Source organism: Halichoeres trimaculatus, unplaced genomic scaffold (assembly GCF_033239565.1).
Source record: "Halichoeres trimaculatus isolate MK-OKI-2021-1 unplaced genomic scaffold, fHalTri1.1 fHalTri1_scaffold_2, whole genome shotgun sequence".
NCBI classification, from domain to species: Eukaryota; Metazoa; Chordata; class Actinopteri; order Labriformes; family Labridae; genus Halichoeres; species Halichoeres trimaculatus.
Window position 1 is genome coordinate 33,802,231 of NW_027437180.1, and position 26,708 is coordinate 33,828,938.

At 39.3% G+C, this 26,708-nt stretch overlaps 3 protein-coding genes across 4 annotated transcripts; 2 read left to right on the plus strand and 1 right to left on the minus strand.

Moving 5' to 3' along the window:
- Positions 1-175: 175 nt before the first annotated feature.
- On the minus strand, positions 176-4,421 carry tefm (transcription elongation factor, mitochondrial). The gene is made up of 5 exons (XM_074693475.1): positions 4,283-4,421; positions 3,452-3,936; positions 2,327-2,476; positions 2,033-2,211; positions 176-787 (listed from the first exon to the last, which is right to left on the minus strand). The coding sequence occupies exons 1-5, from the start codon at positions 4,353-4,355 to the stop codon at positions 523-525; spliced, it is 1,152 nt and encodes a 383-aa protein (XP_074549576.1). The 5' UTR covers positions 4,356-4,421; the 3' UTR covers positions 176-522.
- Positions 4,422-5,621: 1,200 nt separating this feature from the next.
- On the plus strand, positions 5,622-9,235 carry LOC141803866 (arf-GAP with dual PH domain-containing protein 1-like). The gene is made up of 11 exons (XM_074687910.1): positions 5,622-6,156; positions 6,695-6,825; positions 7,222-7,313; positions 7,558-7,646; positions 7,757-7,869; positions 7,953-8,099; positions 8,200-8,283; positions 8,369-8,431; positions 8,526-8,603; positions 8,682-8,910; positions 8,994-9,235. Exons 1-11 carry the CDS (start codon positions 6,069-6,071, stop codon positions 9,020-9,022), a joined length of 1,143 nt encoding a protein of 380 aa, XP_074544011.1. The 5' UTR covers positions 5,622-6,068; the 3' UTR covers positions 9,023-9,235.
- A 983-nt stretch (positions 9,236-10,218) lies between these two features.
- Positions 10,219-26,333, plus strand: rhot1b (ras homolog family member T1). Of its 2 annotated transcripts, XM_074687888.1 has the most exons (20): positions 10,219-10,597; positions 11,230-11,288; positions 11,372-11,453; positions 11,562-11,605; positions 11,701-11,754; positions 11,859-11,911; positions 12,107-12,215; positions 13,663-13,764; positions 13,849-13,947; positions 14,056-14,164; positions 14,252-14,372; positions 14,492-14,576; positions 15,141-15,286; positions 17,478-17,578; positions 17,901-18,031; positions 19,936-20,019; positions 21,478-21,600; positions 21,685-21,887; positions 23,410-23,532; positions 25,164-26,333. In XM_074687888.1, the coding sequence occupies exons 1-20, from the start codon at positions 10,549-10,551 to the stop codon at positions 25,279-25,281; spliced, it is 1,995 nt and encodes a 664-aa protein (XP_074543989.1). In that variant the 5' UTR covers positions 10,219-10,548; the 3' UTR covers positions 25,282-26,333. The 2 variants fall into 2 exon arrangements, with proteins under 2 accessions (XP_074543989.1, XP_074543998.1); XM_074687897.1 differs by lacking the exon at positions 23,410-23,532.
- The last annotated feature ends 375 nt before the right edge of the window (positions 26,334-26,708 follow it).

A 26,708-nucleotide genomic window follows, 5' to 3' on the forward strand; every position in this document is an offset into this window, starting at 1 on the left:
GTACCTCACCCTTCACAGCATTAACTTATTATGCATTATTTTAACCTAACATCTGCATTAACACTATCAAATTATTTCTATGCCGCTAAGATAAAAATTATATATTTTTGAACATGTAAAATAAATAAAATACTATTTTTTATTAATCATGTTGATCATTGGAAATATTTTTATTATACATATATTTCACAATATTGTTTTTTTACCAGCACGGTTTTGCTCATGTTTGGTGTATTTGCATTTATCAGGAACCTTTAATGGGCAATAAAATTTTCACATGAACACAAGATAGTCTTCCCACAATTGTGTCTTGTGAATTTTTCTTTTTACAGCAGATAAAACAAGAAAACACCAACTCCGCATCCCAAATTCAAACCTGTGAGTTTTTTTGTAACAGTAGAAATTTCATGAACCACCATCACCAAATCAGTTCTTGAGTAAAACTCCAAATGGGCTCAGAGTTCCATTCAGAAAGCTTGTCGTAGTGCTTGGTTGAAGTGCAGATCTGAGTATGTCAGGAGGCTAACTAGATGACTGGCTGAGCAGCTCGTAAAAAGCTATAGCCTGAAGCAGAGCGTCACAGAGTTCCTCTCCTCCTCTCCTGCTGCCCATCTGGAAAGCGTTCCTGTACTTTATCAGCAGCTCGGAGGGGATGTTTATCCTGGGAAGCTTCTGTGTCACTGACTCCGTCATCAACTGTCTCACCGTCTGTGCCCCGCTGGTCCTTGACTCACCCACCATGAGTCCAAAGTGACGGCCCACAGCGGTACGCATCATGTTTAAAACTCTGCAGAGGAAGGAGGAGAAAAAGGTTTAAGCTTTATATGGTATGATATGGTGAATAGCAGTAACATGGTATATGTTGAAATCCTGAGGTTAAATTCAATACCTTTTTAAGACTTTTTAAAAAACCTTTCAAAAAGTCTCAAGACCTTATCGCGACTTTAAGCTGTTGTCAGCAACTGATCTTTGACAGTTGTAGTTTGCATTTTAACATAAATTAGGTAAGCTGAGAAGGAATAAAACTTGAAAGAATAAATGAAACTAAAGGCAGGTTAATTGACGTTCCCATTCCTGCAACAAGTAACAGCAGTTATTCAAGGCCAACTTGCAGAAAAAAACACAATTTTATTTCGCCATTGTCAAAATTTAGGACGTGCTTGAGATTGTGTTGAGTGCTTTCTACCAGCGTTACATACTGACGGCTACTAAACTACTGTACAAACTGAGTTTGTTGTCACATTGGCCTACAGATATGTTAGGCTGCTATCGCTACATATAGCCCATGCCTCACAAACCTACAACTTTGCTTGTTGTCATGTAACTGCATTGATAGATCCCTTATTTCATTGCGCTGTATCCAGTTAAAATGTGATTTGATCAAAGAAAATTTGTTCCAAAACAACTGAGATCAGGGGAAGCTTTCTCTAAATCACAAGAATCCAAGATTCAAGGTCTGAGAAATTTTCTCATGAAGCTTGAGACACTCTTATGATCTAGAAAGGAATATTTTAAGATGCTTAAGCTTTTTCTAGATCCTCACGCTGGTCTGTGATGAGTGTGACGAGCAGAATGATCGTCCAATCACCAGGTGTGGTTATTTTTGAAGGTTCAGACCCTGAAAACATTTTCGAACCAGATGGACTATTTCTTTGGCGGATATATGGAACTGTCTGTCTGGCGTGTCAGGTTATTTTATAACAGTCCCAAGGAGGAAAATAAATATTCATGGATATGTTTGGAGTCAAAGCTTGAACACCAATCAAATTTAATATCTCATAACATTACAATTAAGACTTTTTAATACTTTTTAAGAGCCTTAATTTTCCCACAACTGATTTATCAACTTTTAATACTTTTTAAGACCCCATGAACACCCTGAGTAAGTTACCACCAAGATGATGTAAACCACAGTATCAGGTATGATATAACACTATGACACAAAGTGTAATATAATGTACCAGAAATATCAGTTTGAGATGCAGGAATCTAAAGCCAAGCACATTTCAAGACAAGCGTGTCTTAATCCCACCTTGGAGGAATGTTGGAGTCTGCTGACATGTTCCTGGGCTCCAGCAGAGCAAACAACATGGCCTCTACAGTCCTCATGTGGGCCATGATGGGGAAGAGAGCAGTGTTTTGGGTTGAGATGGAGGATTTCTCTATGATGTAGAAGTCTGCTGATGGAAGGTGTGTCACAACTGCAGAGACCTGGTGGTAGAAGGGACAATAAATGTGTAAAGCTAGACATCACGCTATTTAGCTGATCATTTTCAAATGTTAGAAGCATGTTAGCAATGAGACACACTGCTGAAGTCATACTCACGTCATTCAAGTAAGCAGGGGCCATGTACGTGCCCCTCAGGAAGTTAGGACAACCAAGCTGCTGCCAGTCCAGTACAGTCATTCCTCGGTCCACGTGAGCCCAGGCAATCTTATTAGTCCCACACACTATGGACACAACTGCATTGGCATCCTGAGAAACAAATACATTGTTGTGACATAAGTTAACTTAAAATACTTTTTCTAGTTTTTAACATCTGAAATTAGATGATTGAGAACACCTTTTCTGCGATAGTCAAAGTTGGGGTCTGGGTAAGGCTGTCTTAAGCTTTGAGGAACTGAGATTTGTCGGGAATGTTAACTCAAGTGATATTTTCTTAATCTTACCTGAGATGAGAAATTCCTCAACTTTTTGTACTTTCAGATGGATAAAAGTTTGAAGGGGTTTTGCCAGGTAAAAGGCATTAACTACGGGCAGTTTTTCATAAAACAAATGGCCAAATATGTAGTAACATGTTCAAAGGTAATGTTCTAAATACTTTAAAAAATAATGACAAAGATGTTTAAAAAATATATGTATATCAATAAGTGTTCGTAAGATGAGAAAGTCATTCAAAAGTAAGTTTAAGAGATGTTTTAAAACAGTGATATTTGATAGCGAGAACATAACTGTATAGAACTAGGGTGCTGACATTTACTCTATAAATGTAATGTGTTTTACTTTAGGAGTGGTGACTGCCTTGTAGTATTTGTTGTTGTTGTTTATTATATTTTAGGATATTAAAAAGAAAAATGACTCTTTCAGTAACCAGGGCATATTTAACCTCCCTGTCAAAGCCACACTAGGCATAACATTAAAGACCACAGCAGCTAAGTGAAAGTGATCCGGTAGTTTTAGTCATTCTCAAACACTTCTGATGCTCATAAACCTTGAAACTTCAATTCAAGTCGCAAAGACTTATGGGACGTGAGGAACAAGCGTGTGAGAAAGTGGGGTTTGACCAATAGTGCCATTCTCTGCAGTTGTGGCTGAGGGACTTCACTATTTTAATGTTGTTTTATATTATGTCACAGTAATTCCCTGTCTAATTTCATTCTCCACAACCGTTGTAAATTGGAAATACTCGTTTCAATACAGACTCAAACAAACTGATGCTGAGAACTTCACCTCCAACCAGGACCTGTCAACCTCTGGTCTGATAAACTTGGCCAGCTGAATCCTCACTTTCTTCTCCTTCTTCACCGGGCTGAGGATGGAGTTGAACACAGTCACTGCACTCTTGTGCTTCAGCAGAGGTACATTCACCACACTCTCCAGAGTTTTAAAGGGTCCGTTTTTAGTCCTGTACTCCATGATGTTCAGGGACTTTCGGCCTCTCAGCAGCTTCACGTCGGACAGCTCAGTCAGCGTGGCGTTGTTCAGCAGCTGGAGGATGGTGTCTCGTTGCTCAGAGGTGTAGAACGCATCCAGGGGTCTGGTGTCCTCTTTGCAGGAGTCGGAGCTGGACGATAAGGTGGTCTCCAGAGTCTCAAAACCTGCCACGGGGACCCTGCTACGCCAGCAACACGTGCACTGGAGATACCGCATCTCCAGTTCAGGGAGCGAGGCGAGCTGAGGGCGACAGAACAGACCGGACCGTCCCGCATAGTGACCTGCGGGGACCAAACACAGGACGGATAGAGAGCGTTTAATGTGTCTTTTAGGGGTAAAAACAAACAAACAAAAAATCCCTAGAAGTCTTCAACATGGGAAAGAAATCATTCTAACAAGTAAATATGAACTCCACTATGAATGTTAAGCTTATTCACTCTTAAACATCAAAAAATAAAAATGCTATTAAATATTATTTATTTAAGATTTAGTCATTTAACCCTAAACGGTTAAGGAGTTGACAATTTAAACCAGCTCAGTAATAATATCCTGACTCTGCAAGTGTACGAGTGAAATCTTAAAGCAAAAATAAAGTCATATATAAACTATTTTCATGAAAAAACGTACTTCTCGGAGCGACCGACGACAGAAATCGTCTAGCGACCCACATTTTCGTCAATAAAAATACACATACAACCATATAATCTATAAATTTATCATTATTTAGCTTCAACAACTTTGCCCTTCCGCTGCTGTCCGACGGTTTTGTACGTCCGGCGTGAAACTACAGCACTGCTAGCACTACTCAATTAGTTCCGGGGTGCCTCTTCCACTGCTTTAAAACACTTCTGAATCCTATTTAACTTCGTCGTATTTAAGAACAACAACCGTTAGCATAAATAAACATATAAACAGAACCATTTAAAGATATAAAAAACTTATAATTAGCCTGGTTATTAAATTCAAAGACGGAAATCCCCATCTTTAACTATAGATCAACTGGGCTGTAACGGTTTTTTTGTTTTTTTTAGTTGTGCTAAACTACTCCTCAGTGCTGATAAATGAAATGTCTTGTCTGTTTTGCACTGAATATGATATGATACACTCTTAAGCTGCTATTACATCTTTGAAAAAAGGAAGATTTATTCTATAATAAATGAAAGCAACAATTTTTAGCATGATGTTTATTTAGTTGTCAACCAGACTTTTTGTTTATTCAAAAGAATTAAAAACCCAGTAATATGATGAACCAAAATAGCAGGTTTGACTGAATGAGCAATGCCAATGGTCAAACCTGCAGGGTAACTTGTTTAAACCAATGTCACCACTTTATATGACCTCTTGTTTAATTTTTTAATTGTTTTACGGTACATATTTAAGAACAACAACTATTAACATAAATAAACATATATACAGAATCATATAAAGTTTCAACAAAGTTATAATTAGTTGTTAAATTTAAAGACGGAAGTCCCCTTTTTTGAATGTAGATCAACGGGGCTGTAAAGGTTGTTTTTTTTTTCTTTTCTAATTGTGGTAAACTACTCCTCACAGTGCTGATAAATGAAATGTCCTGTCTGTTTTGCACTGAATATGATATGATACACCCTCAAGCTGCTATTACATCTTTGAAAAAAGGAAGATTTATGCTATAATAAATTAAAGCAACAATGTTAAGCATGATGTTTATTTAGTTGTCAACCAGACTTTTTGTTTATGATGAACCAAAACAGCTCATTGACTGAATGAGCATGGCCAACAGTCCGACCTGCTGGGTCACTAAACCAATGCCACCTCTTTATATGACCTCTTGTTTTATTTTTTTAATTACTTTGAAGTACAAAGAAATATTAATTATGTTACCTTTTGGTTCTTATTTTCTGGGTAATGTTAGAACTCACAGAAAGCCAAACACAAAACAGTGTCAGGAGAAAAAAAATCAGCAGAGTACTCTGAAGGGCAGGACCAATCAGAACACTGGTTCCACCCAAATCAACTCAAACAATATAGAAAGTGAAATTATATAAAAAGTTTTGTTAAATCATTCCCAGAGGACGTTTCTTCTTTTCTTTACCCTGACACTGATTACACCAAAACCAAACTTGCCTCACTCTGCGTTTTTATGCACTATAAAGAAGTCCATCAGCTTTATTCTGTAAGTCAATCAGCCTGTTTCATACTGGCGTCTGTTTCACTTCCTTTCTCTGTTATTTCTGGACCTCTTCATTTGTATGCAGAACAATAAACTTCATGATGCTGTGCTGGTGAGAGGAAATGCTGGGCTACTGGCTGCTGAGAAGAACTTGTTTTTTTTTTCTTCCTCATGTAACAGAGCAGAAAAGCTTTGTTGGAGTCAGTGTGCTGAAACAATATGGATTTAATACTTAGTAGCAGGAGTTGAATACACTCGCTGATGGCGAGTCTGGAAAGAAATAACAAAATCCTGCTTGATTTGGTACGACAGCCGGGTAATGACGTGTGCGCTGACTGTGGAGCTCCTGGTGAGTAAACTGCCAAAGATTCATAACCATCTCTGATTCATTTTCATCTGATAATCCTGTTATCCAACATTTTTAGACTTGTTTTGTCAAAATAATGTGATTTACACAAAAAACTGAAATCATTTATGAAATTTTAAGACAGGGAGTGAGTTGCACATCAGGTTTCATGATCATCCTGTTTAGCAACAGGCTGATTTCTGAAGTTGTGTATTGTATTATTATTATTGTTATATCAAAATGATGTTAATAAAGTTTGAAAAAGGGAAGTTGTAGCTACTGTGTTTGCTCTGGTGTGATCCCACTGTTCCTCTTGTGACTCTCAGATGCCTAACACACTCACAAAGAGAGACAGTTAACAATGTGTGGGTGAGAGACTGATCAAAATGCTCAGTCCAAATGTTTTTTAGACACATTATTGTCCAAAAGCAGCTCTTGCCATCTTTTTTTGTATCATTATCTGTATTTGTTTCTCAGAGAGCTACTAAAAGCTGTTATGTCTTGTGGAAAACCTGTTATATCTTTTGTTTTATTCCCACAGAGCCCAGCTGGGCCTCCTATACTCTTGGTGTTTTCCTGTGCCTGAATTGTTCGGGGTTGCACCGAAATTTGCCAGCAATCAGCAGAGTGAAATCCCTCCGTCTGGATTTTTGGGAAGATTCTGTAGTCGAGGTAAAGCTGTGAACTTTGTATTGATTTTTACATCAACTAGTTCATACCACATTTTTAGTAAAAAAGTTAGTTCTTGGTATAAAAAAAAGATCCTTAATGATTTGGAGGCAGATTCATCTGTCTGCAAATGTCTTGTCTGGTGTAAGATTTTTTAAATTCCTGGAGGTATTTGTCACATTTCCACGTTGTGTTGTGTATAACGTACTGTATTGTACTGCTGCCGTCTTGGCCGGGACACTCTTGAAAAAAAATTTAATCTCAATGAGTCTTTTTCCTGATTAAATAAAGGTTTGATAATAAAAAAACAATAAAATTTTACAGGTGTAAAAACTGTGCTGATAACTGAGCACAAGGCTGGATATGACTGCCTGTAAACTTTAACTCCTCTGCTTTCAGTTCATGCAGGAGAGGGGAAATTCAGCAGCAAAAGCCATTTTTGAGAAGTGTATCCCTGACTTCTACTACCGGCCACAAGAAAAGGACTGTGTGTGAGTCATCGTTAGCAATTTTACCATTCATTGGCATGGCTAGAGCAGTGGAAGTAAAAGGTGAAGAATTAACGAACGGTGTGTTTAGTGAATGGAAGGAGAAAGAGGAACAAATGCCTGGAGGTGGACATTTAAACTTTAGACTAACTCATCAGTGTTAGTTCACATGTTGATGGTATTTCTCACCTCTTGTGTTTCACCCCTGAAGGGGAAGTGATAATAAGTGTTTTGTTTTGATTCTCAGTGTTCTTAAAGATCAGTGGATCCGAGCCAAGTACGAAAGAAGAGAATTTGTTGTAGAAAGCCCCAAGTATCAGCATGCTTATAATTTAGGTAATCCTCCTGGAGATATGAATTTACAACATCATTTTCTGTATATTGTTCATGCATCACAGTTTACCCACTTTCTTATGTCTTTTATTTACATGATGTGTCTAACCCAGACCTGTTTGAAGCCACACTGTGGAAGAAAGGCAAAGACAACAAGCAGTTTCTGAAGAGGATCTTCCAGCTGTCTCGAAAAGACTTCACCCTCAAGTACTTCATCAAAGAGGATGTGAGGAGCTCTTCTTGCAATATCATCATTGTGTCTGGAAATTTTATTTAGCTAAAGAACTTTTCTTTGTCGTTCAATCAAAGTCCAAGGTTCCCAAAGCTGTCATCGCCATGAAGGATCTAAATGCAGTTTTCCAGCCAGAAAAAATCGCTCACCATCACGGACTACAGATCTCTTACCTGCAGGAGGAACGTACCAGGAATCTGTTTGTGTATCATGAGAGTGGACAAGTGAGCTAAGTATTTTATTCCCTTTTTTTTTTAAAGCTGAAGTGTGAACAGTTTTAAGGCTGCAGCTGATGTGTCTCTGTACGTATTCGACCCTCTCCAGGTAATTGTGTCCTTCTTCAATGCAATCCGAGCAACACGCTTGGCATACCTCCAGAAAAAACATCCAACTCTTCAAACCTGTGATGTGAGAAAAAGTTTCAAAAGATTCATTCAAAGAGAGTCTGTGAAAGTGATTTATTTAATGGGGCTTTTTGTGTTTCTTTGCACAGTTAATACCAAAGTTAACAAGATACTGTCTGAAGGAGGGATACATGGAGAAAACCGGCCCAACGGTTTGTCCGTTATGGAAAAAATAAGAAACAAATTATCCAAAAACTTTTGCAATTCTGAATAATTCAACTAATGTAATGTTTTTTTTTGTTTCAGCAACGGGAGCCTTTCAAGAAGAGGTGGTTTACACTGTGCTCGATGAACAGAAAGCTTCTTTATTTCAAAACTCCTCTGGTAAAAGTTCACATGATCGTCAATCAATGCATCGTACTTCTTCCTCCTTTTATAGCATCTCTGTGTTGTTTCTGTCAGGATGCCACAGAGCTGGGTGCTGTCTTCATCGGCACAGAGAGCCACAGTTACTCGGTGTCAGAGAGCAGCTGCAGGAGCTCGAGGGGAGGCTGCTGGCACTGTGGCATCACTCTGCAGACTCCAGGCAGACAGTTTGTGTTTATGTGCGAGCAGGAGCAGGAGAGGAGGGAATGGCTGGAGGCTTTCACAAAAGTCATCGCTCAGCCCATGACCGCAGAGGACTATGCCTGTAAGACACCATGAAAACACCTGTCACTGAAATGAACCTGTGTGTGAATAGTCAGCCTCAAACTCTGTTTGTTATTGATACAGATGAAGCCAACATGAGGAGGGGAAAATGACAAAAACTGCTGGACCTGCTGGAGTTTAAGAACCAATGAAAATCTTACCAGGACATTATCACTGGATGCTTGAAGTGGATGAAATTCACTTTAAAAGGCATCGGGTGATTTACTCAAAAACACTTAACTTGGATGAACGTGTCTGTGTCACAATGTGAAACAGATTTACGTGATTCTGAAACACTGTATTCCTTGAATTTTATACAAGATGAATGCCACAAACATTTTCTCTTCATTTCTTTTATTTATTAGGAAATGTTTTTAGTTATTTTTGTGATTGTGAACAAAGATAATACTTTCTGTTTAAGAATTTGCACATACTAGCCTTGGCTGACAATTAAGCACATGGATTAAAATGACAAATAAAAAGTTTTATGGATGCAACTTTTTTTAAAGCATTTTATTAATTTTTGTAATTTTTTAAGAATAAAAATAATGGTAATTTCTGGTAAAAAAAAAAAAAGGGAATGAAAGGGGAAAAATGAGTAAAATAAATGCATTACATTATAAAAAATATGAAATAAATGTGTAATTAAATTATGCATGCAGTTATAGAAGAAAGACTGATTTCAAAAGATAAGATACTAACATTTTAAATAAAAATGCAAATATATGTGAACATTACTTGACAAATTTAAAAATGTATAAACTTATTTTTTTTAATTATTCTTTTGTATTTTTATTTTATCTCAATTGTCCTTGTTCTTAAAATATTTTATTTTGTTTTTTAATTAAATGAACTAATTTGACTCTGAATGCTCTCAACTTGGCCACAGTCACTCACTATGTTTAAAAAAATATTGAGCAGGATTTTAATAACCAATATGCCTAATCAAATTCGGAAAAAAACGATATTTCAGCTTTGAGATTTTGAGAAATGAATAGTGTGTTGTTGTTAGTATTATTATTATTATTATTATTATTATTATTATTATTATTATTATTATTATTATTATTATTATTTCGTTTTATATTTATTTATTTATTTATTTATTTATTTATTTGTTATAATTATTATTATTTATCCTAAGCAGGGAATGTATTTGATGTTTAAATTAAGTTGCAATTTACTACAAGACTACAAGATTGTAAAAAGTTCTCGCTTTCGGGAGTCCGGCACGATCATCTTCACTCACCACACGATCTTTGGTGGCTCTCAGTCAGCTGAGTGTAAGGGGCGTGGCGGGGACACGCTTGCTAACGTACAGGCCGATAATGCTGTTAACAGGCAGGTATGTGTGTAGATTAGCTGATTGACACATCTCCAGAGGCTCTGATCGACAGACGGATTGGAACCTGCATAGGAAATTTCCTGAAAACCGGTCTTTGTTCTCCAGATTTCTAATTCATGCTTTGGCAGTATCCCTCTCACGGTGCTGTGTCTTTTCTGGAGCGGCGCAAACTGACGCTGAGATGCAAACGTAGCTGTTAGCAAGCAAGCCAGGCCGTGGGGAGCTGGCTGGCTGTATCCTCCGTACAGACAAGAGCATAAATGTTTCACACAGAAGTGTCTGACGAGACCGTCGATGCTGGAGAAGATGCGCAAGGACGTGAGGATATTATTGGTGGGAGAGCGTAAGTAAAGCTGGTATTAGACTTTTATCGTTCACTGATGCTACTAGCTGAGTATGTGATGCTGCTGACAGACAGACCAGGGACTCTGTTTCTGATTCAGTCCAGCTTTTTTAACGTCTGAAGTAGGAACAAGATTGTTGCTAACTGATTTCAGATCATCTCATTATAAAGAGTGAATGATAAAAATGCACAGAAAAGCTTATGTCTGCTCTATTCTGGATATTTTCCCATTAACCTAACACAATTTAACCTTTGGATTCTGCTCTCAGATTAAAAATGTTGCTAAATTTCCTCTGATATTCAGGTTTTAAACTATTTGGAGCAAATAATACTGCATTGAAAGCTTATTTTTATATTTTTTCACTTCAAGATAGGAAATAAATCCAAAGCTTAGACAATTAATTGAAGTAAAGCAAAGCATGTGTCCTGTTTTATAGGTTTCTGGCTTATTAGTTGAAAGCCTGTGGCGATGAAATCAAGCTGCTTCAAAGTGATCAATTCTAGTTTGAATGAAAAACACCCTTTGGTAGCGAAAATGTGGAGTCTGAATCGCTGTCACATGCTCTATCACAACATCAGTCTGCCTGTTTTGAATAGTTTTCTCACAGATCTCCTTTTGTCCCCCTCAACAGCCAAAGTGGGCAAGACGTCTCTCATCATGTCCCTAGTCAGCGAGGAATTCCCAGAAGTGGTACGATTACATTTTGGTGGTGTTATTTTAGAAATCTTGATGATTCAATACTTTTTACAGTCGTGTTCTGTTTCTCCACCCAGGTCCCTTACCGAGCTGAGGAGATCACCATACCTGCAGACGTCACACCAGAGAGAGTTCCTACACACATCGTGGATTATTCAGGTACTCCAAGGACATGATCATCTCTTTACTTGACAACTTGTGTCTTTAATTGGAGAAAGTGAAAGGACTCCTGTCTTCAGCTGTTGCACTTTTGTTGTTTTTAAACAGAAGCTGAGCAGACAGACGAGCAGCTCTTTCAGGAGATCTCTAAGGTCAGTTAGTGTTTTCAGCTTTTGTTTTTACATGGAAAGATGTGCTGAGCACAGATAGTAGCCTGATGGACTCTCTGTGTTCGTCTCTTGTGCAGGCAAATGTGATTTGCATTGTGTACTCAGTCAACAGTAAAAAGTCCATCGAGAAGGTGAGCTTCCTCTGCTTGTGTCATTTCCATATTTTGTTTGTGTGTCAGTTAAACACTTTAGAGACACTTCGAACGTTTTCACGTTTGCTGCCTGTTTTCCACAGGTGACGAGCCACTGGATCCCGCTCATTATAGAGAACACAGACAAAGACAGCAGGTATGAGAGTATGTCGAAATGGTTAAAAAGGACTGTTAGTGCAAACTCAGCCTGATGGAAAGACTGTAAAAGACCTTGTTAGGTCACAAAAAATCATTCCTGGAATCTTAAAGTGGAAGTGATGAGCTGTCCTCACAGGACGGAAAAGTTCATGTGAATCCTTCTTTGTTACTCATGTTAAATCTGTATCTCTAGGGTTCCTCTGATCCTGGTGGGGAACAAGTCCGACCTGGTGGAGCACAGCAGCATGGAGACCATTCTGCCCATCATGAACCAGTACAGTGAGATAGAGACGTGTGTTGAGGTGAGAAAACTGACCCTTGAGTGCTCTAGAAGTACATTAATGTAGAAGCAACACCGCAGCAACAGGAGTATTGATTCAGACAGCAGATATGCACACATGGGGAAGTAAACACAAATGGAAATCGATTCCTTCTTCTGTTATCACTGATTAAACAGAACATAATGAGGGGAAGTCACAGTATTCATAGGAAGAAAGAAAAACATCTTTTTGGATGACTTGCTATGATTGCAGAAAAGTTAAAAAGATAAAGATCTCATGATGACACGTTCCCTTCGATTACAGGGATATTTATAACAGAGCTTTAGCTTGGTAACAGTTAATTAATTAACCAATCAAAATAAATCAGCTTTACCCTCTGCAAACTTTTTTTCCCAGAATTCTTTTTTATTGAGTTTAACAAAAACTTTTATGCACACATCTATACACAAATCTCAAACTACATCTCAGATATAATAATGAAACCTGTAAAAAAATAAACATACCTATCACTCGCACGTAAGTGGACTCTTAAAAAAAGTAAAATAAAATGCAATTATAGAAATAAAAATAAGTTTAAAAAGTCTAAAATGAAAACTATGATTTTTAATCATGATAGTAATAAAAAAAAATCAGCAAAATTTTTGAGGATTAATTAATTGTTTTTCAGCCTTTTCTCTACAAACAAAAATAAATTAACAATTTAAAAAATTAAGAATTAAAACAAAAATTGAAAGTTTGTTGGTTCAATCTCCTTTTTTAAAATTTTCTTGCTTTTTTAAATTATGACAGAAAAAAAGATTCATTGCATAAATGAGAATTTGGAGATGTTACTCTACAACCTCACAACTGATCCTGGCAGTTATCATCTCTTCATTTGTCCGTTGCAACCCTTACGCATGAGTGTAAGCCTGTACAACATCAGCTCTTTGTGTTTACAATCTTCACTATCAGCTCGACACGTTTTCTCAAACGGTATCAAAAGTTTCAGGTTCACGAGGTGCAGGCATGTGTGACTTAGCAAATCAGAAAAATTGCAGGGACAAGCTGTCCCGAAACTTTCCAGAACATTTCAGGTGTGCATACGTGAAAGGGATTTATGTCTAATCCTCAGCTGTAAGCATTGGGATGTTGAACTTGTGAACTCAGCTTATAGATAATCTATATCTCCTTACAGGTCTGTACCTGTGATTTTTCAGTCTGGTTAATGAGACTGGGATTGTCGCTGAGACGGATCCTGTGTGTTAATGCCCTGTCTGGCCGTGACTTAGCTCTCACACACTTGCGTGCCGTTACAGTAAATATAGACGCATACACCCACAAACTCACACACAGACACGAAGGTAAACAAACACTGGCACGACTCTGGGTCACATGTCCAGGTGTGCCAGCGTACAGAGGTTCCTGTGTGGATGTAAACAGAAGCATGTCTGTGTGAATCAACTCCTTTTTTCTTCTTCTTCCTTTTTAGTGTTCAGCCAAGAATCTGAAGAACATCTCAGAGCTCTTCTACTATGCCCAAAAAGCAGTTCTGCATCCCACCGGTCCTCTCTACTGTCCCGAGAAAAAGAATGTGAGAGCACAAGTTTAACCACGTGAAGATTTGAATTTCTGCGTTATTTCTTTGTGAGTTTTCATTTCGCTCTGTGATTTCCAGATGAAGTTACTTTGCGTTAAAGCTCTGACACGAATCTTCAAAATTTCTGACCTGGACAACGATGGGATCCTGAATGATCATGAGCTGAACTTCTTCCAGGTGAGTCAAACTGTGTTGCTGCATAGTTTCGTGAAAACTCATTGGCTCAAACCTGTTTTTGCTACTTTTGCTGCCGCACTAAAAGTGTTTCTGTCCGACTCCTCACAGCGAACGTGCTTCAACACCCCACTCGAGCCTCAGGCTTTGGAGGATGTAAAAAACGTGGTGAGGAAGAACATGAGTGATGGTGTGTGTGACAACGGTCTCACTCTGAAAGGTGGGGCTACATCAAAGGTCCCGCTCCTCCTTGTGGACACAAACATCATTTCTTCCTCTGATTACTCTCTGTGGTGTTTCTCTCCAGGCTTCTTGTTCCTCCACACCCTGTTTATCCAGCGAGGACGCCACGAAACAACATGGACCGTGCTGAGGAGGTTTGGCTACGATGATGACCTGGAGTTAAATCAGGACTACCTCTTCCCTTCGTGAGTCTCATGCTCCCTCCCTGTCAAACCAGTTTCAGTGTTTACACATCATTTAAGGTGTGTACGCGATGTTTACCTTCATGTGTCTTCTCATAAATGTCTGCTTTACTTCTCCCCAGGTTGAAAGTTCCTCCAGACTGCACCACAGAGCTCAACCACAATGCCTACCTCTTCCTCCAGAGCGTCTTTGACAAACATGACAAGGTATAATCCTGCACACCCGCTTCTGTTTTTACTTCAGCCTCTGACCTGCAGAGGCACTTACAAAAAGCTAATCAGTGACCCAGCACAGCCCACAACCAAAATACACTGGCACAGGCAGCGGGGACTGCCTGCTGAGTCCTGACTTAACTTCTCCTCGGCGAGGAGGGATTGGCGGGAGAATTAGCTAGGAGCAGCTAGCGCCAAGATCTGCTTTCAGTCCGAGTGATTGGAGTCCAACTGTGATCGTATGCCTCAGAGTATCATGATCCCTTTCTCAGCTGGAAATTACAGGAAGCAGTTTCACTTACAACTAATCTTTAAAATCCGATTTGAAATCTGTCCTGCCTTGAGCCCCTGACGCAAAAAAGCAGAATCTGAGGGCTCTGCAGGGAAGGTGTAATTTAATATTCCATAATGACATGATAACAACAATTTCATTTTTATTTAAAATCGTAAAATAGATTTAACAGCCCTCCCAGAGGCTGCACTGTTGTTGTGAAATTGCATTTGTCGATATTGTTGATTCATGTTTCTGTAAACTCATCAAAACCTTGTTTCCCTCAGGACCGTGACTGTGCCTTGTCACCAGAAGAGCTGAGAGACCTGTTTGATGTTTTTCCCTACATGCCCTGGGGTCCAGATGTCAATAACACAGTTTGCACTAATGAGCAGGGCTGGATCACCTACCAGGGATACCTCTCCCAGTGGACGTAAGAGGAATCAAACAACCATAACAATCAAAACACATCTATTGATTGATTTTCAGACAGAGATGGCAGTTGTTATTAGGTAAAATGAGACAGGGAGTTATGAGGAGTGTCCTTATTCCCTCTACCTTCTTCTGTTATGGAGCCAGATCAGTCTCAAAATTTACAAATGCAAAATATGTGTGTGTAAATGCACACACAAATACGTGAACTGATCCACAAATGTGTGAGTCAATCCACAAATATCTGAAAAGATTTGCGAATGTGTAAAATATTTACAATGGCCTGCACACATCCACAAATGCACACAGAAGGATTCACAAATGTAAAAAAAAAATGTGTTTGTCATTTGTGAAACTCTCTGCATTTAAACTAAATGTGATTGTTTTAGCAGTACTCTGTCTGCAAACTGTAGCTTTATCCCATTCAATCCTCAGCTCATCGGTCTTTCTCAGGCCTGTTTACACGATGTTTCATCTAAAAGCGCTAAAACTCAGTGAAAAAAATCTCTGTTTACACGGAAATGCTGAGGGACTGAAAACACTGTGGTAAGCATGCCAGGCCTGTAGGTGGTGCTATAACTGTCTTGTCCTGAAGTGGCTTTCGGGAGATATCAACTGAAGTAGAGTTGAGCCGATCGTCTGGTGTTTTGGTAAAAAACTGGAGCAACAGATTGACATTTGGTATAAAGACAGTCAACAGATTCAGCAGATTGAGCTGCACAAGCACAACACGGTAGTTCGTGACGATCGTAACAACGGTACTGTTACGTCTAGTTCACACAGGACGTGCCACGCGCGGAATGGAGGCGCCGCGGGCAATGCGCTTGGCTGTTCACACATGAAGCGTTTTCTGCTGCACTCTAACGCGCCAATCAGACATCGACTCAACTCAGCAGTGTTGGAACATGTCCATCTGCGTGCTTGTGGTGCTCGCGGAAAAAATAGAGAGAAGCGGAGCGGAGGCGCTCCAGAGCGCGAGCTGTTCCGTGCGCGTGCTGTGTAAAGAGTTACATCGGTTAACCCCGGCGCCGATCCGAAACTGCTGTGCGCGGCGCTTCCTGTGTGAACCCTGCTTTACACGGCAACGGTGGCGGCAGCATTTTAGGAAAATCCCACTCAGGAGGTCGTTTTCAAAAGTTTGAGTTTTAGGTCAGCTAAAACGCCCTTACCGTGTAAACGCGAGGCCAAAACGCAACAAAACTTGCGTTTCACCCTAAAACTGTCGTGTAAATGGCCTTTCAGTCCGTGAAGTACATGCCATTGTACTGTATGCACACATACCCTCGAATTTACGCAACTGTGATTGGCTGAAAAGGAGGGAGACATCTGATTGGCTACAGACTTTCCCTGAAGGAAAAAAATCCATTTGTGGATCTAAGCAAGTCAGGCAAGTCTCAAAATCTATCCCACCCTGTTCTGGGTGGTGCAGCGTCATGAGCTACATTCCCCTACTGCCCTACTTTCCTGTATCAGAAATCACACCAGAGTCCAGGGTTCACTTGTCTTCATTGTTGTGATTCTTTTCTTTATGTAAAGGATCTGAGTGCTGGATTTGGCATCTGTGCTACGGTCTAGGAGAAGTCACCTCGCAATCCCCTTCTAAATGTGTAGGGTAACCTACAAAGGCAGTAAAACTGGCAGAAAACCGAAAGCTCAGCCCTTGATCCAGGATTTGGTTCACATGCTCACGGCTGTTATATAAACAAAGCAGAGCGAAAGAGCTCAATGGAGAGGGACCTTCTTCCTCTGACTCAGTCAATCTGTACAATGGTGTCAATAATGGGCCCATAATAACACTAAAAAAATATCAAAGTGTCACAATTTTTTGATGACTATTTTTAAGATCCTGACTTTAAAGTCATAATTTGCACATTATGTCAAGAGTCGGAGTATTTAGACAAGTTTTATAAAAGTGTCATCAGTTCAATTGTAATTATAAATGTGAGACAAAAGTCACACTTCTTTGCTTTCAGTCTGTTTTTTTATGTATTTTTTTCCTCAAAATTGTGATTTTTTTATTTATTTTCTTCTTAATCAGAATTTAAATCTAGATTTCCAACTTTAATCTCAGCATTTTTAACTTTTCACTCAGAATCCAAAAAATGTGACGAGTACACTTTTCAGTTGCCCTCATCCTCTCCTATGAAACTTTCTATATGATATTTATGGCTTTTTTTAAACTTCCTTTTTAGGTTAACCACGTACCTGGACGTCCAGCGATGTCTGGAGTATTTGGGTTACCTTGGTTATTCGATAGTTGCTGAGCAGGAGTCCCATGCTGCGGGAATTACAGGTGATTTAACCACGTCACAGTGAACTTTCCAGTCTCATCTTAAAACAGTTCATGAGCTCAGCACAAAGTAAAACTAAGCTTTTCATTGTGAACCCTCATAAACTGTTTTTAAGAGCTGTTTATTCCTCATAATGTCAGAGACATGATTTATTCAACACCACCAGTGATTCTACACAGCAGTCGTGTCATCAGTAATTACATCAGTGAATCAATCCTCTCATTACATTGGTGATGCAACAGTTCAGGAGGAGACTTGTTGTTTACTGACAGTAGCCGTGTGTTGTGTACACTGAATCTGGGATGTGTGTTTTACCTCCTGCAGTGACCAGAGCTAAGAAGATTGACCTGCAGAAGAAGCAGACCCAGCGCAGCGTATTCCGCTGCAACGTCTTTGGAGATATTGGCAGCGGCAAGAGCGGATTCCTCCAAGCATTCCTGGGAACCAACCTCATGGTAGAAAAAAATTATCACAAGTATTGAATGATACATTTTAACAAACAGGTTTCCCACACTGGTATTGTTTGGTGTTCTTGGTTTGATTAATGAAACCATCTTATTGGTCAAACCCATAGGCAGGAAGTTGTACAGAAAAAGCAGATCTAGCCCAGGAGTTTGTGAATTTAATCAGCCAAGGACTACCAAAACAGCGGGAAATCAGCGACCACATGCTGCTGTGGGAACAAGCTATCAATCTATGAACAAACACAAATGAGCAAAATGACCTAAGCTACTTAATTAAGCTGGAAATTAATCTACCTATGTGCACTTACTAGATATTAGGTAGACATGTTAAGTAGATTATTGTTATCTTGGTTTCGTCACCTTGGGGCTCTTGTGGTAACAAAGAAATGTGAAAACAGATCAAATGTTGTCTGTGTGTGATTGTCACACAACACTTTAGTCCTACTTTAATGTTATACTCCCTTTCAGCAGACTGTCTGCTACAATTTGGTGTTAGTTGCAGGTTTGTACAATAATTTGTTACCTGACAGTGTTGAAAATTATGATGACCCAGTACATATTTCATATTCCATTTATGGTGGAGTTATATACACATATGGTTAAAACGGCCCTATCTCACAATGATAAAGAATCCTTCAAAAAATCCTGCATCCACACGGTGATTCGGGTCACCTCCAAAATTCAATCACATCTTCCTTATCGTATTTTCAATGTTTTCTGAAAATTTCATCAAGATCTGTTCGTTACTTTTTGAGTTATGCTGTTCACAGACAAACAGCCCATGTAGCCCATAACAGCAAAACTACGACCTAGGTCATGTTCACATGTAGCCAGGTATCTGGAAAACTGCATAGATTTTTATACGTTTACACCTGTTGTCAGACCAAAGTGAAGATTTTGGAAACTCCGGTTTTGTGGTTTCGTGTAGAGGCCAGGAAATTTAGTTTTTGGTTCTCAAACGTCACAGCTGAATAACAGGGGCTCATTCTGATTGGTCTTACGTCTTAAAAATGCCAAATATAGGTTTGAAATGCCTCAAGCTGCACTTATCAGCGGATTTACATGCAGACGAAAGTATTTTTAAAACAAATGAGGGGGCAATATTCGTTTTTGAAAATACCTGGCTACATGTGAACAAGGCCCTAGTCTAAGCCTAAGTCAGCTGTAACTAAAAGATTGATGGGAAAAAGTCTTTAAGATGGTCTTACAATTACAGAAGGTGTCTGCTCACTGGATCATATCTGGTAGATTACTCTCAAGGAGATGATCTGATCAATGAACGCTCGACCTCCCATACTGCTTTTAGAGACTTAGGAAACCTCCTGCAAGCCTGTAGTATGTGAATAATGCAAAGTTCTAGAGGGGTGAAAGGACACAATGTCTTCTTCTAGATGTTATGAGGCTTGACCATTTGAGTGCTTTAAAGATATGAAGGGAGCTTTTTTGCATCAATTCCTTGATATCAGATAATATAAGATAAAAGTTATGAGAAATGGAGGATCTCCCTTTTCAGTTCTTAGCTGTACCTGTGCTTCACAATTCTGGACCAGCTCAAGAGTCTTTAGAGACGTATTAGAGCAGCCTGATAATAGGGAAGTGTAATAATCCAATTTGGACCTAACAATCTCATGGCCTGGTTTTTCTGCATTGTTTTCCAGGAGATATCCTGATCTATTAGACCATCCATTCCGATCTATTTGAACATTTGTTTCTACTGTGTTTTAGCTTTTCACTCTTTACTGATTAAAGCTGCAGAAAAGGGTCTAGGTATCATGGTTTCTTTGAAAAGTTAAATCGAGTATCATCTTCATATGGATAATCATTTGTGGGGTGTTTCCTGATGATGTTCTTAAGGTAACACATATTTAACGTATTTAATTTCTCTTTCTCTTCAGCGCCAAAAAACGATAAACGAAGAGCACAGATCCTACTATGCTATCAGCACAACATACGTTTATGGCCAGGAGAAATACCTTCTTGTGAGTACCAGAATAATAGCTTTTACTTGAATGTGATGGTTTGTGTCTAAGGTAATCTTTTGTACACACAGTGATGAAAATACACCCTCATGTGTCATATTTCTCCCTCCACACAGCTCATACTTAGTGTTTTAAGCTCAGTGTATTGTGTGTGTTGTCAGCTGTCAGGTTAGCTCAGCTTCAGGTCGCCTGAGCTAACCTGGCTGTTTATATAAGCGTCTTATCATGTCCACCTTACAGCTATTGTTAAGCAAGCATTTCCACTTCCTTGACAATAGGATTAGAAATCACCACCTTGGAAAACAGAAGGCATACTGAACTGAAGCGTGGCCTGTTGAGTGTGTTTGTGTTTGTGGTGAGAAGCCTTGGAGCGTTCACTCTTACTAAGAGCTATCAGGCTGACCTCAATGTTTTCAAGTTAGTGTGTTTTGTCTTATGTCTTCTTCTCTAAAAGACAGACGTCAGAAAGCCACACAGTAATTAAACCACACTAGTTTACATTTCCAGTGATATTTGAATATTTTGTTGGCTTACTCGGCATCACACTTTGAGATATCCATTTTCTGCTGCAGCTTGCTTGTCTTTGAAGACAGTTTCATATCTCCAGTTGTCTTTGAAGTTAGCAATGATACACAAAGCAGCACAGTAGCTCTGTTTCCTTCTGCACTCATAGACAGATAAGTGGACATAATGGTATAGGTTTGTCACAAATCCTAACAGGAGTGTTAAGTTAAAGTGACCGCAGAGGCTCACATTGCCATTTCAGTAAAACAGCAGCGACGCCTAGCTTTGAAATGTTCAAATCCTTTTAGTGAAGTCATCTCCTCTCCTCGGTTTCTTCTCTCTCCTCTGTCTCTTGACTGTCCGTCTCTCCTCCGACCCTTTTCCCGTCTTTTCTGTCTCCATTTTTCTGTAATCTCTTCTCTACTCTCCGCTCTTTTCTCCTCTCTGCCTTTCCTTTCGTTTCGTTTCCTTTCCTTTCCTTTCCTTTCCTTTCCTTTCCTTTCCTTTCCTTTCCTCTATTCTCTTCTCTTCTCTTCTCTTCTCTTCTCTTCTCTTCTCTTCTCTTCTCTTCTCTTCTCTTCTCTTCTCTTCTCTTCTCTCCTTGTCTATATTTATTTTCTTACCTTCTCTGTTTCTCCTTTCTGTCTCTCTCCTTTCCTCTCCTCTCCTCCCTTCCTTCTTTTCTTTTTCCTATTTCTGTCTACTTTTCTTCTCTCCTCTGTATCCTACTTTCTCATCCTCTCCTTTCTTCCATTTTCTCTATTTTTATCTACTCTTCACTCCTTGTGTCCTCTCCTTTCCTTACTCTCTTCTTTATCTCCTCTCCCCTTCTCTCCTCTGTCTATTCTTCTCTCCTCTCCTTACTTTCTTCTTTATCTTCTCTCCTCTCCTCTCATCTTATCATCTCCTCTGTCTATTCTCTTCTCTGTCTCTTCTCTGTCTCTCCTCTCCCAGCTTCATGAAGTTTTCCCTGACTTCGACTACCTGTCTGATGCCGATCTGGCCTGTGACATTGTCTGCCTGGTCTATGATGTCAGCAACCCTTACTCCTTTGAGTACTGCGCTAAAGTCTTCAAGGTAAAACCTGCCCAATGATTCCAGGAAGCATGTTTCAAAAACTCTGTGTAATCATCATCACTTGCTCTGTTTTTCCTTCACCAGCAATACTTCATGGACAGTAAGACTCCCTGTATGATGATAGCAGCCAAGTCTGACCTGCAGGAGGTCAAACAGATGTACAACTGCACTCCTCTGGAGTTCTGCAGGAGACACAAGATGCCTCCTCCTCAGTACTTCACCTGTAACACCACAGCAGCTCCCAGCAGAGACATCTACACCAAGCTCACCACAATGGCCATGTACCCGTGAGTACAGAGACACTTGATCCACACTGCAGGAACAAAGTGGGAGAGAGTCACCTGAATCACAGTAGAGCAGTGTGCGTTTGAGCTCAGATGACACCAAAGCTGCCCAGTGCTGATTCACTTCTCTAAACACTGGTTTTAAAGCAAAGAGCTGTAGTTTTTTAGCAAAGAGTCTTAAATTTCACGTCACTTCACTTGATCACAGCAGAAATCAATTGAGCAGATGTGTTAAGGTATTGCTTGTGTGTTTGGATACACCTTTTCATTCAAGGTTACGTTTTTTAGCTCCACAAATACTGCACTCTGAAGTTTGATCACATACCAACCAATCTGTCCCCTTTCACCTTCTCTGAGTCAGGACTTTTAGCTTGAATACTGTTTTAGACTGGATTAGTTCAGGCTTTGAGTTGTCTCTGTTCTGGATGAGCCCAGTTTATGTCAGACATCCACACGTAGAGTACAGAAGGCAGATGACACTTTCCACAGAAAGTTTTCATTTTCAGCAATAAAGATGTGTTATCTGGTTGTAGTTATACTCTGAAAGTCCTGATGTTTTTGGATCTGGGCTTTATTTTAGATATCCTGGAAGCTGCAAGCTGTGCTGCAAAGACTGGGGCTTAATCCTAAAGTTCTTCTTTCTAAAGACTCCGATCAAGGTCCCTTTTAGAGGCAAGGTCCCAGTTAGAAGCCTGTATACTTTGCTCAGCAGGTTGTCCATTCAAAGGCTTAAAAATTTACTTTGAAACTTCAAGAGGATATCAACATTTGTGCGAAAGAATTTGAACCTGCAGCAGTAAGTTGTACACAAACATGGCTTTATTATCAATTATTTATGTCATTAAGGATGGAACAAATGTCAAAATCAAAATTATCACCCATCAGAAACAAGGGATAAGAAGTTCAGTAAATGTTGCAGCCTGGTTTTAAATGAAAAAACTGACTCAGGTTTGTTTGTAACTGCCTGTGATACAACGTGCTGTCTCTGTAGCTTTGATATTAGACTTAAATGTGTATCCCCTTTATGCTACTACTCCTTCATTTCAAATCCTCCCTCTCAGTTTGCAGTTTAAAACCTATACTGTACATCATACTGTGTTTAATTGCTATTACTTTGCTCCCTGCCGGAGGATAAAGTCTCTCCCTGTGGGGATGTTCCTTCAGCCTCAGACATGATGCACTTCACTCTCCATTAATGCACTTCACTGCCCCTCAGGACGTGATGCACTCTGATGCTCTGATACCACACTGTTTTGCATTGTGGGTAAAAGGGTTCCCCGCTGAGCTCTAACATTGATCTCTCCCTCAGGCTCACACTCCAGCTGTCTGTCAGTTTTAAGTACACTGTCAACACACAGTTACATCATTACCCACAGAACACCAGCCTCCATTTAATCCACAGCGTGATGACCCACAAACATTTCTCCTCACGGTGGTGGCATCTTTAAACTCTGTTCTAACTATTCTTGTGTGTTCACTCTGTGAATTATGTGTTGGTGTTTCTCTTCCTCGTATCTCTTTTCAGCCACGCCCGGCTGCGCTGCATGTGCACTTGTAACCGGTGCACCTTCTGCTTGTGTCAGAACTTCCTCAACTCTGAGCTGCTGCAGACGGTCAGGGCCAAGCTCTACGCTGTTGTACTCAGAAGGTCCTTTTTCAAACCTTTTACATCCTTCTCTGTACCTTTGATCAAGTTTGAGATTTATTTCCATCCTTACCTTGCTTTTTATTTCTTTCCATTTGTCTCTTCTCCTTTTGTTCTTTAAAAAGATATTTATAACTTCATCATTTCCCAAAAATAGATAACAGAAAAGAAGAGACAGTCCTCAGACAGTGTTTGATGTCAGCAAGCCAGTGTGCTTTGTGAAAGTGGCTGAAAGTGATCTTGAAAAAGTCTCCCTTCTAGATATATGCCTGATCATAATCCACACTTTAAAATGAGATTATCAGCATCAATGTTGCCGACTCAAGTTATTTTAAATTGCTACTTCTTAGCTTCCAGTTTAGGTCGTTCAGGACTGGCTTGATCTACGGCACATCTAGGTCTCTATGGCAACACCACGTCGGCTGACGAAGTTTAGTGGAGAGACGAGATAAAACACAGAGATCTATGTTTTTCTCTGCTAAAAAACGATTTCTGTGATTAATTTTGTAGTGGTGGTGGACATAGGAGCCAAACTGTCAGACAGAAAAAGGACAGAAGAGCAGAATAAAGTTAAACGAGAGAGTGATACAGCCCAAGCTAAAGGCTAATTAGCCTTTAACTTGGGCTGTATTTACAATTTGAGAGTCTATCAATACATTGAAGAGTGAGGTTACGTTGGCTCTGCTTAGTAGATGACTGGCAAGACATAGCTAACCAGGATTTACTAACATTACACACGCACCGGGCTGCCAGCTGAGCTAAATGTCAACGGCTACTAAACTACTTGAAAACTGACAGTGTTCACTTGTTGTTACGTTAGCCTAAAGATACGTCAGAGCACTGGGCTAACATAGCTGGCGGCTACAACGTCTGCTTGGTGTCACGTTTCCAGCCGTAGAGCTACGTAACTGCACTGATAAATACCTTACCTCCGCGCGTCCTATCCAGTAAAAAAAATTGTCTTGAACAAATAAAATTTGTTTTGATCCCATTAATCCATTTAATTCCAAATGTGTGCAGAGACTCAGGGCCAGAAGGTGGCGAGAGAGCGCAATTGAAACAAATCCTCCTCATAGCGTCTTTAAATACCAGCTAAAACAAAGAATAAATCACATCATGACACCATGGGACAATTCAAACATCTTGTGAATCATATCAGAAAGATTTCTTCTGACTACAACTCTGTCTTTTTTAAATTTGCTTCTCAATTTCCTTCCTAATTTTCCTCATTTCACGCCATCAGTCTTTTGAGTTTCCTCTAAAAGACTTTGACGCTTTCATTTTCTTTCTTTCTTTCCGTCCAGTCATGTGTTTTCTGCACTGGGATTTTTCAGCTTGATTGTGTCCATCCATCTCCTTTGTCTACGTCAATGTGCCATTGCCCTCTCATCAAACACACCAGCCAAACCTTGTTGTTTTTTGTCTTATTGTCTTGTGTCATTACTGTAATCTTCATCCTTTTTTCTGTTTGCCTTCTTTTGCCTCAGCATCTCCCTTTTCCCAAGGCTTGCTTCCTGATCTGCAATTATTTCGTCCATTTTCACTTTACTTTTGTTTTCCTCAGCTCAAAAGCTTCAGTTATTTATTAAAAAATGTGCATAAGACTCTGAGTGGATCTCCTCTGGGTTTAACAGGCATGTGAGCCAAGCTGACCTGAGAAGCTCCACCTTCTGGCTGAAAGCGAGCGTTGGGGCCACGGTGTTTGCAGTTCTGGGCTTCGCTATGTACAGAGTGCTGCTCAAACCTCGATGATCCTCCAGCACCAGTCACAACACTGAGCTTTCAAATCTACATTTAGTAATGAAATATGTTAAAAATCTGTCATGGTTTGTGGTTTAAAGGGTCCTAATTATTATTTTAGAGGGGAAAAAAAGCTGTATGGAAGCTTACATTAACAAATGTTCTTGTTCTTTTGCATTTTCATGCAATTCATTCAGTAGATTTCTCTTCTTGGGAATAAAGAGAAAAATATTTAATTTTTTACAAAAAAATGCTAATTTGCTTAATCTTTTGTTTTTCTGCAAGTATTTGCAAAAATATATCTATATTTATATAAAAATAAGGGTGAGCTGCTGACAAGCTGTGGTGCATTAACATGTGAAGCGTTACATTTTGTATATAGATATTTTTTCTTTGCTTGCAGATTAAAATGACCAATAGGCTGTTAGATGTAGTAGGATCTTTGAGGTGTGCTGTATGCAGTAGCATCAATGCTAATATTAGCCTGAAAAATAATGTAAATAGTGTAAATAATATAGATACTTTACATTTGTTTGTCTGCGTCTCAAAAGGTACATGCTGAAAACACCGGTTGCAACAGCCCACTCAGTAATTCACACAAATGTTTGCACTCACTCTGGATCTAGTTTGTCCTCTAAGGCCAAATGTTTGGATGCATAATTTTTGTGAATGTGCAGAAGGGTCTGCTGCTCGTAACCATGTCTTCCTGTGTAGATGTCGGATCCTGCGTGTGTGTGGGTGTGTGTGTAGGTGTATGTTTGTGTACTAAGATCTTTAATTCAACTCTACAGCTAATCTGCACATTTTCTGTTTGCATGCTTTAGAATTTCAGCAACATCCTAGCACTTAAAGAACTACTGTGTGAAAGAAAACTGTCCAGACCCCTGTGATTAATTAGTTATCATTTGACCCCCTTTCAATTCTCCCCAAAACCTCAAAAGATTCAATAAGATCGTCCCTGATGTTCATTTCAGTTCAAATGCCACTGCTTGCCACAAGGTTCAGTTTTATGTATCCTTATCCCTGCCTTTCCAAAAGTTTACAATAAACAGACATCTAAAACAACTGGTTTTATTGAGTTTATTATTATATAGTTCAATAAAATTTTGGCTTTCCAATAATCAAACTAGACTCATTACTTGTGTTAATCACTTGTTAAATGTAAATCATCATTATGTCATTATAATACACGAGCATGCCTGAGTGTGCTTTACCAGTGCTAACAAAATATAGTTTTTGCTTCTTTATGACAACTTTTTAATATCTTAATTTTATTAATCATTAAGTCTTAACTTTGTTTTCTTCTTTTTAATTTGTTTCATTCAGTTTTGCATGTTCAACTTCTAGCCCATTCAGTTTTGTTTTACTATACTCTGTTTTTCCACTTTGTTTGTCTTGTATGTGTATGTGCGCTGGGGATCAAATAAGTATTATCTTCA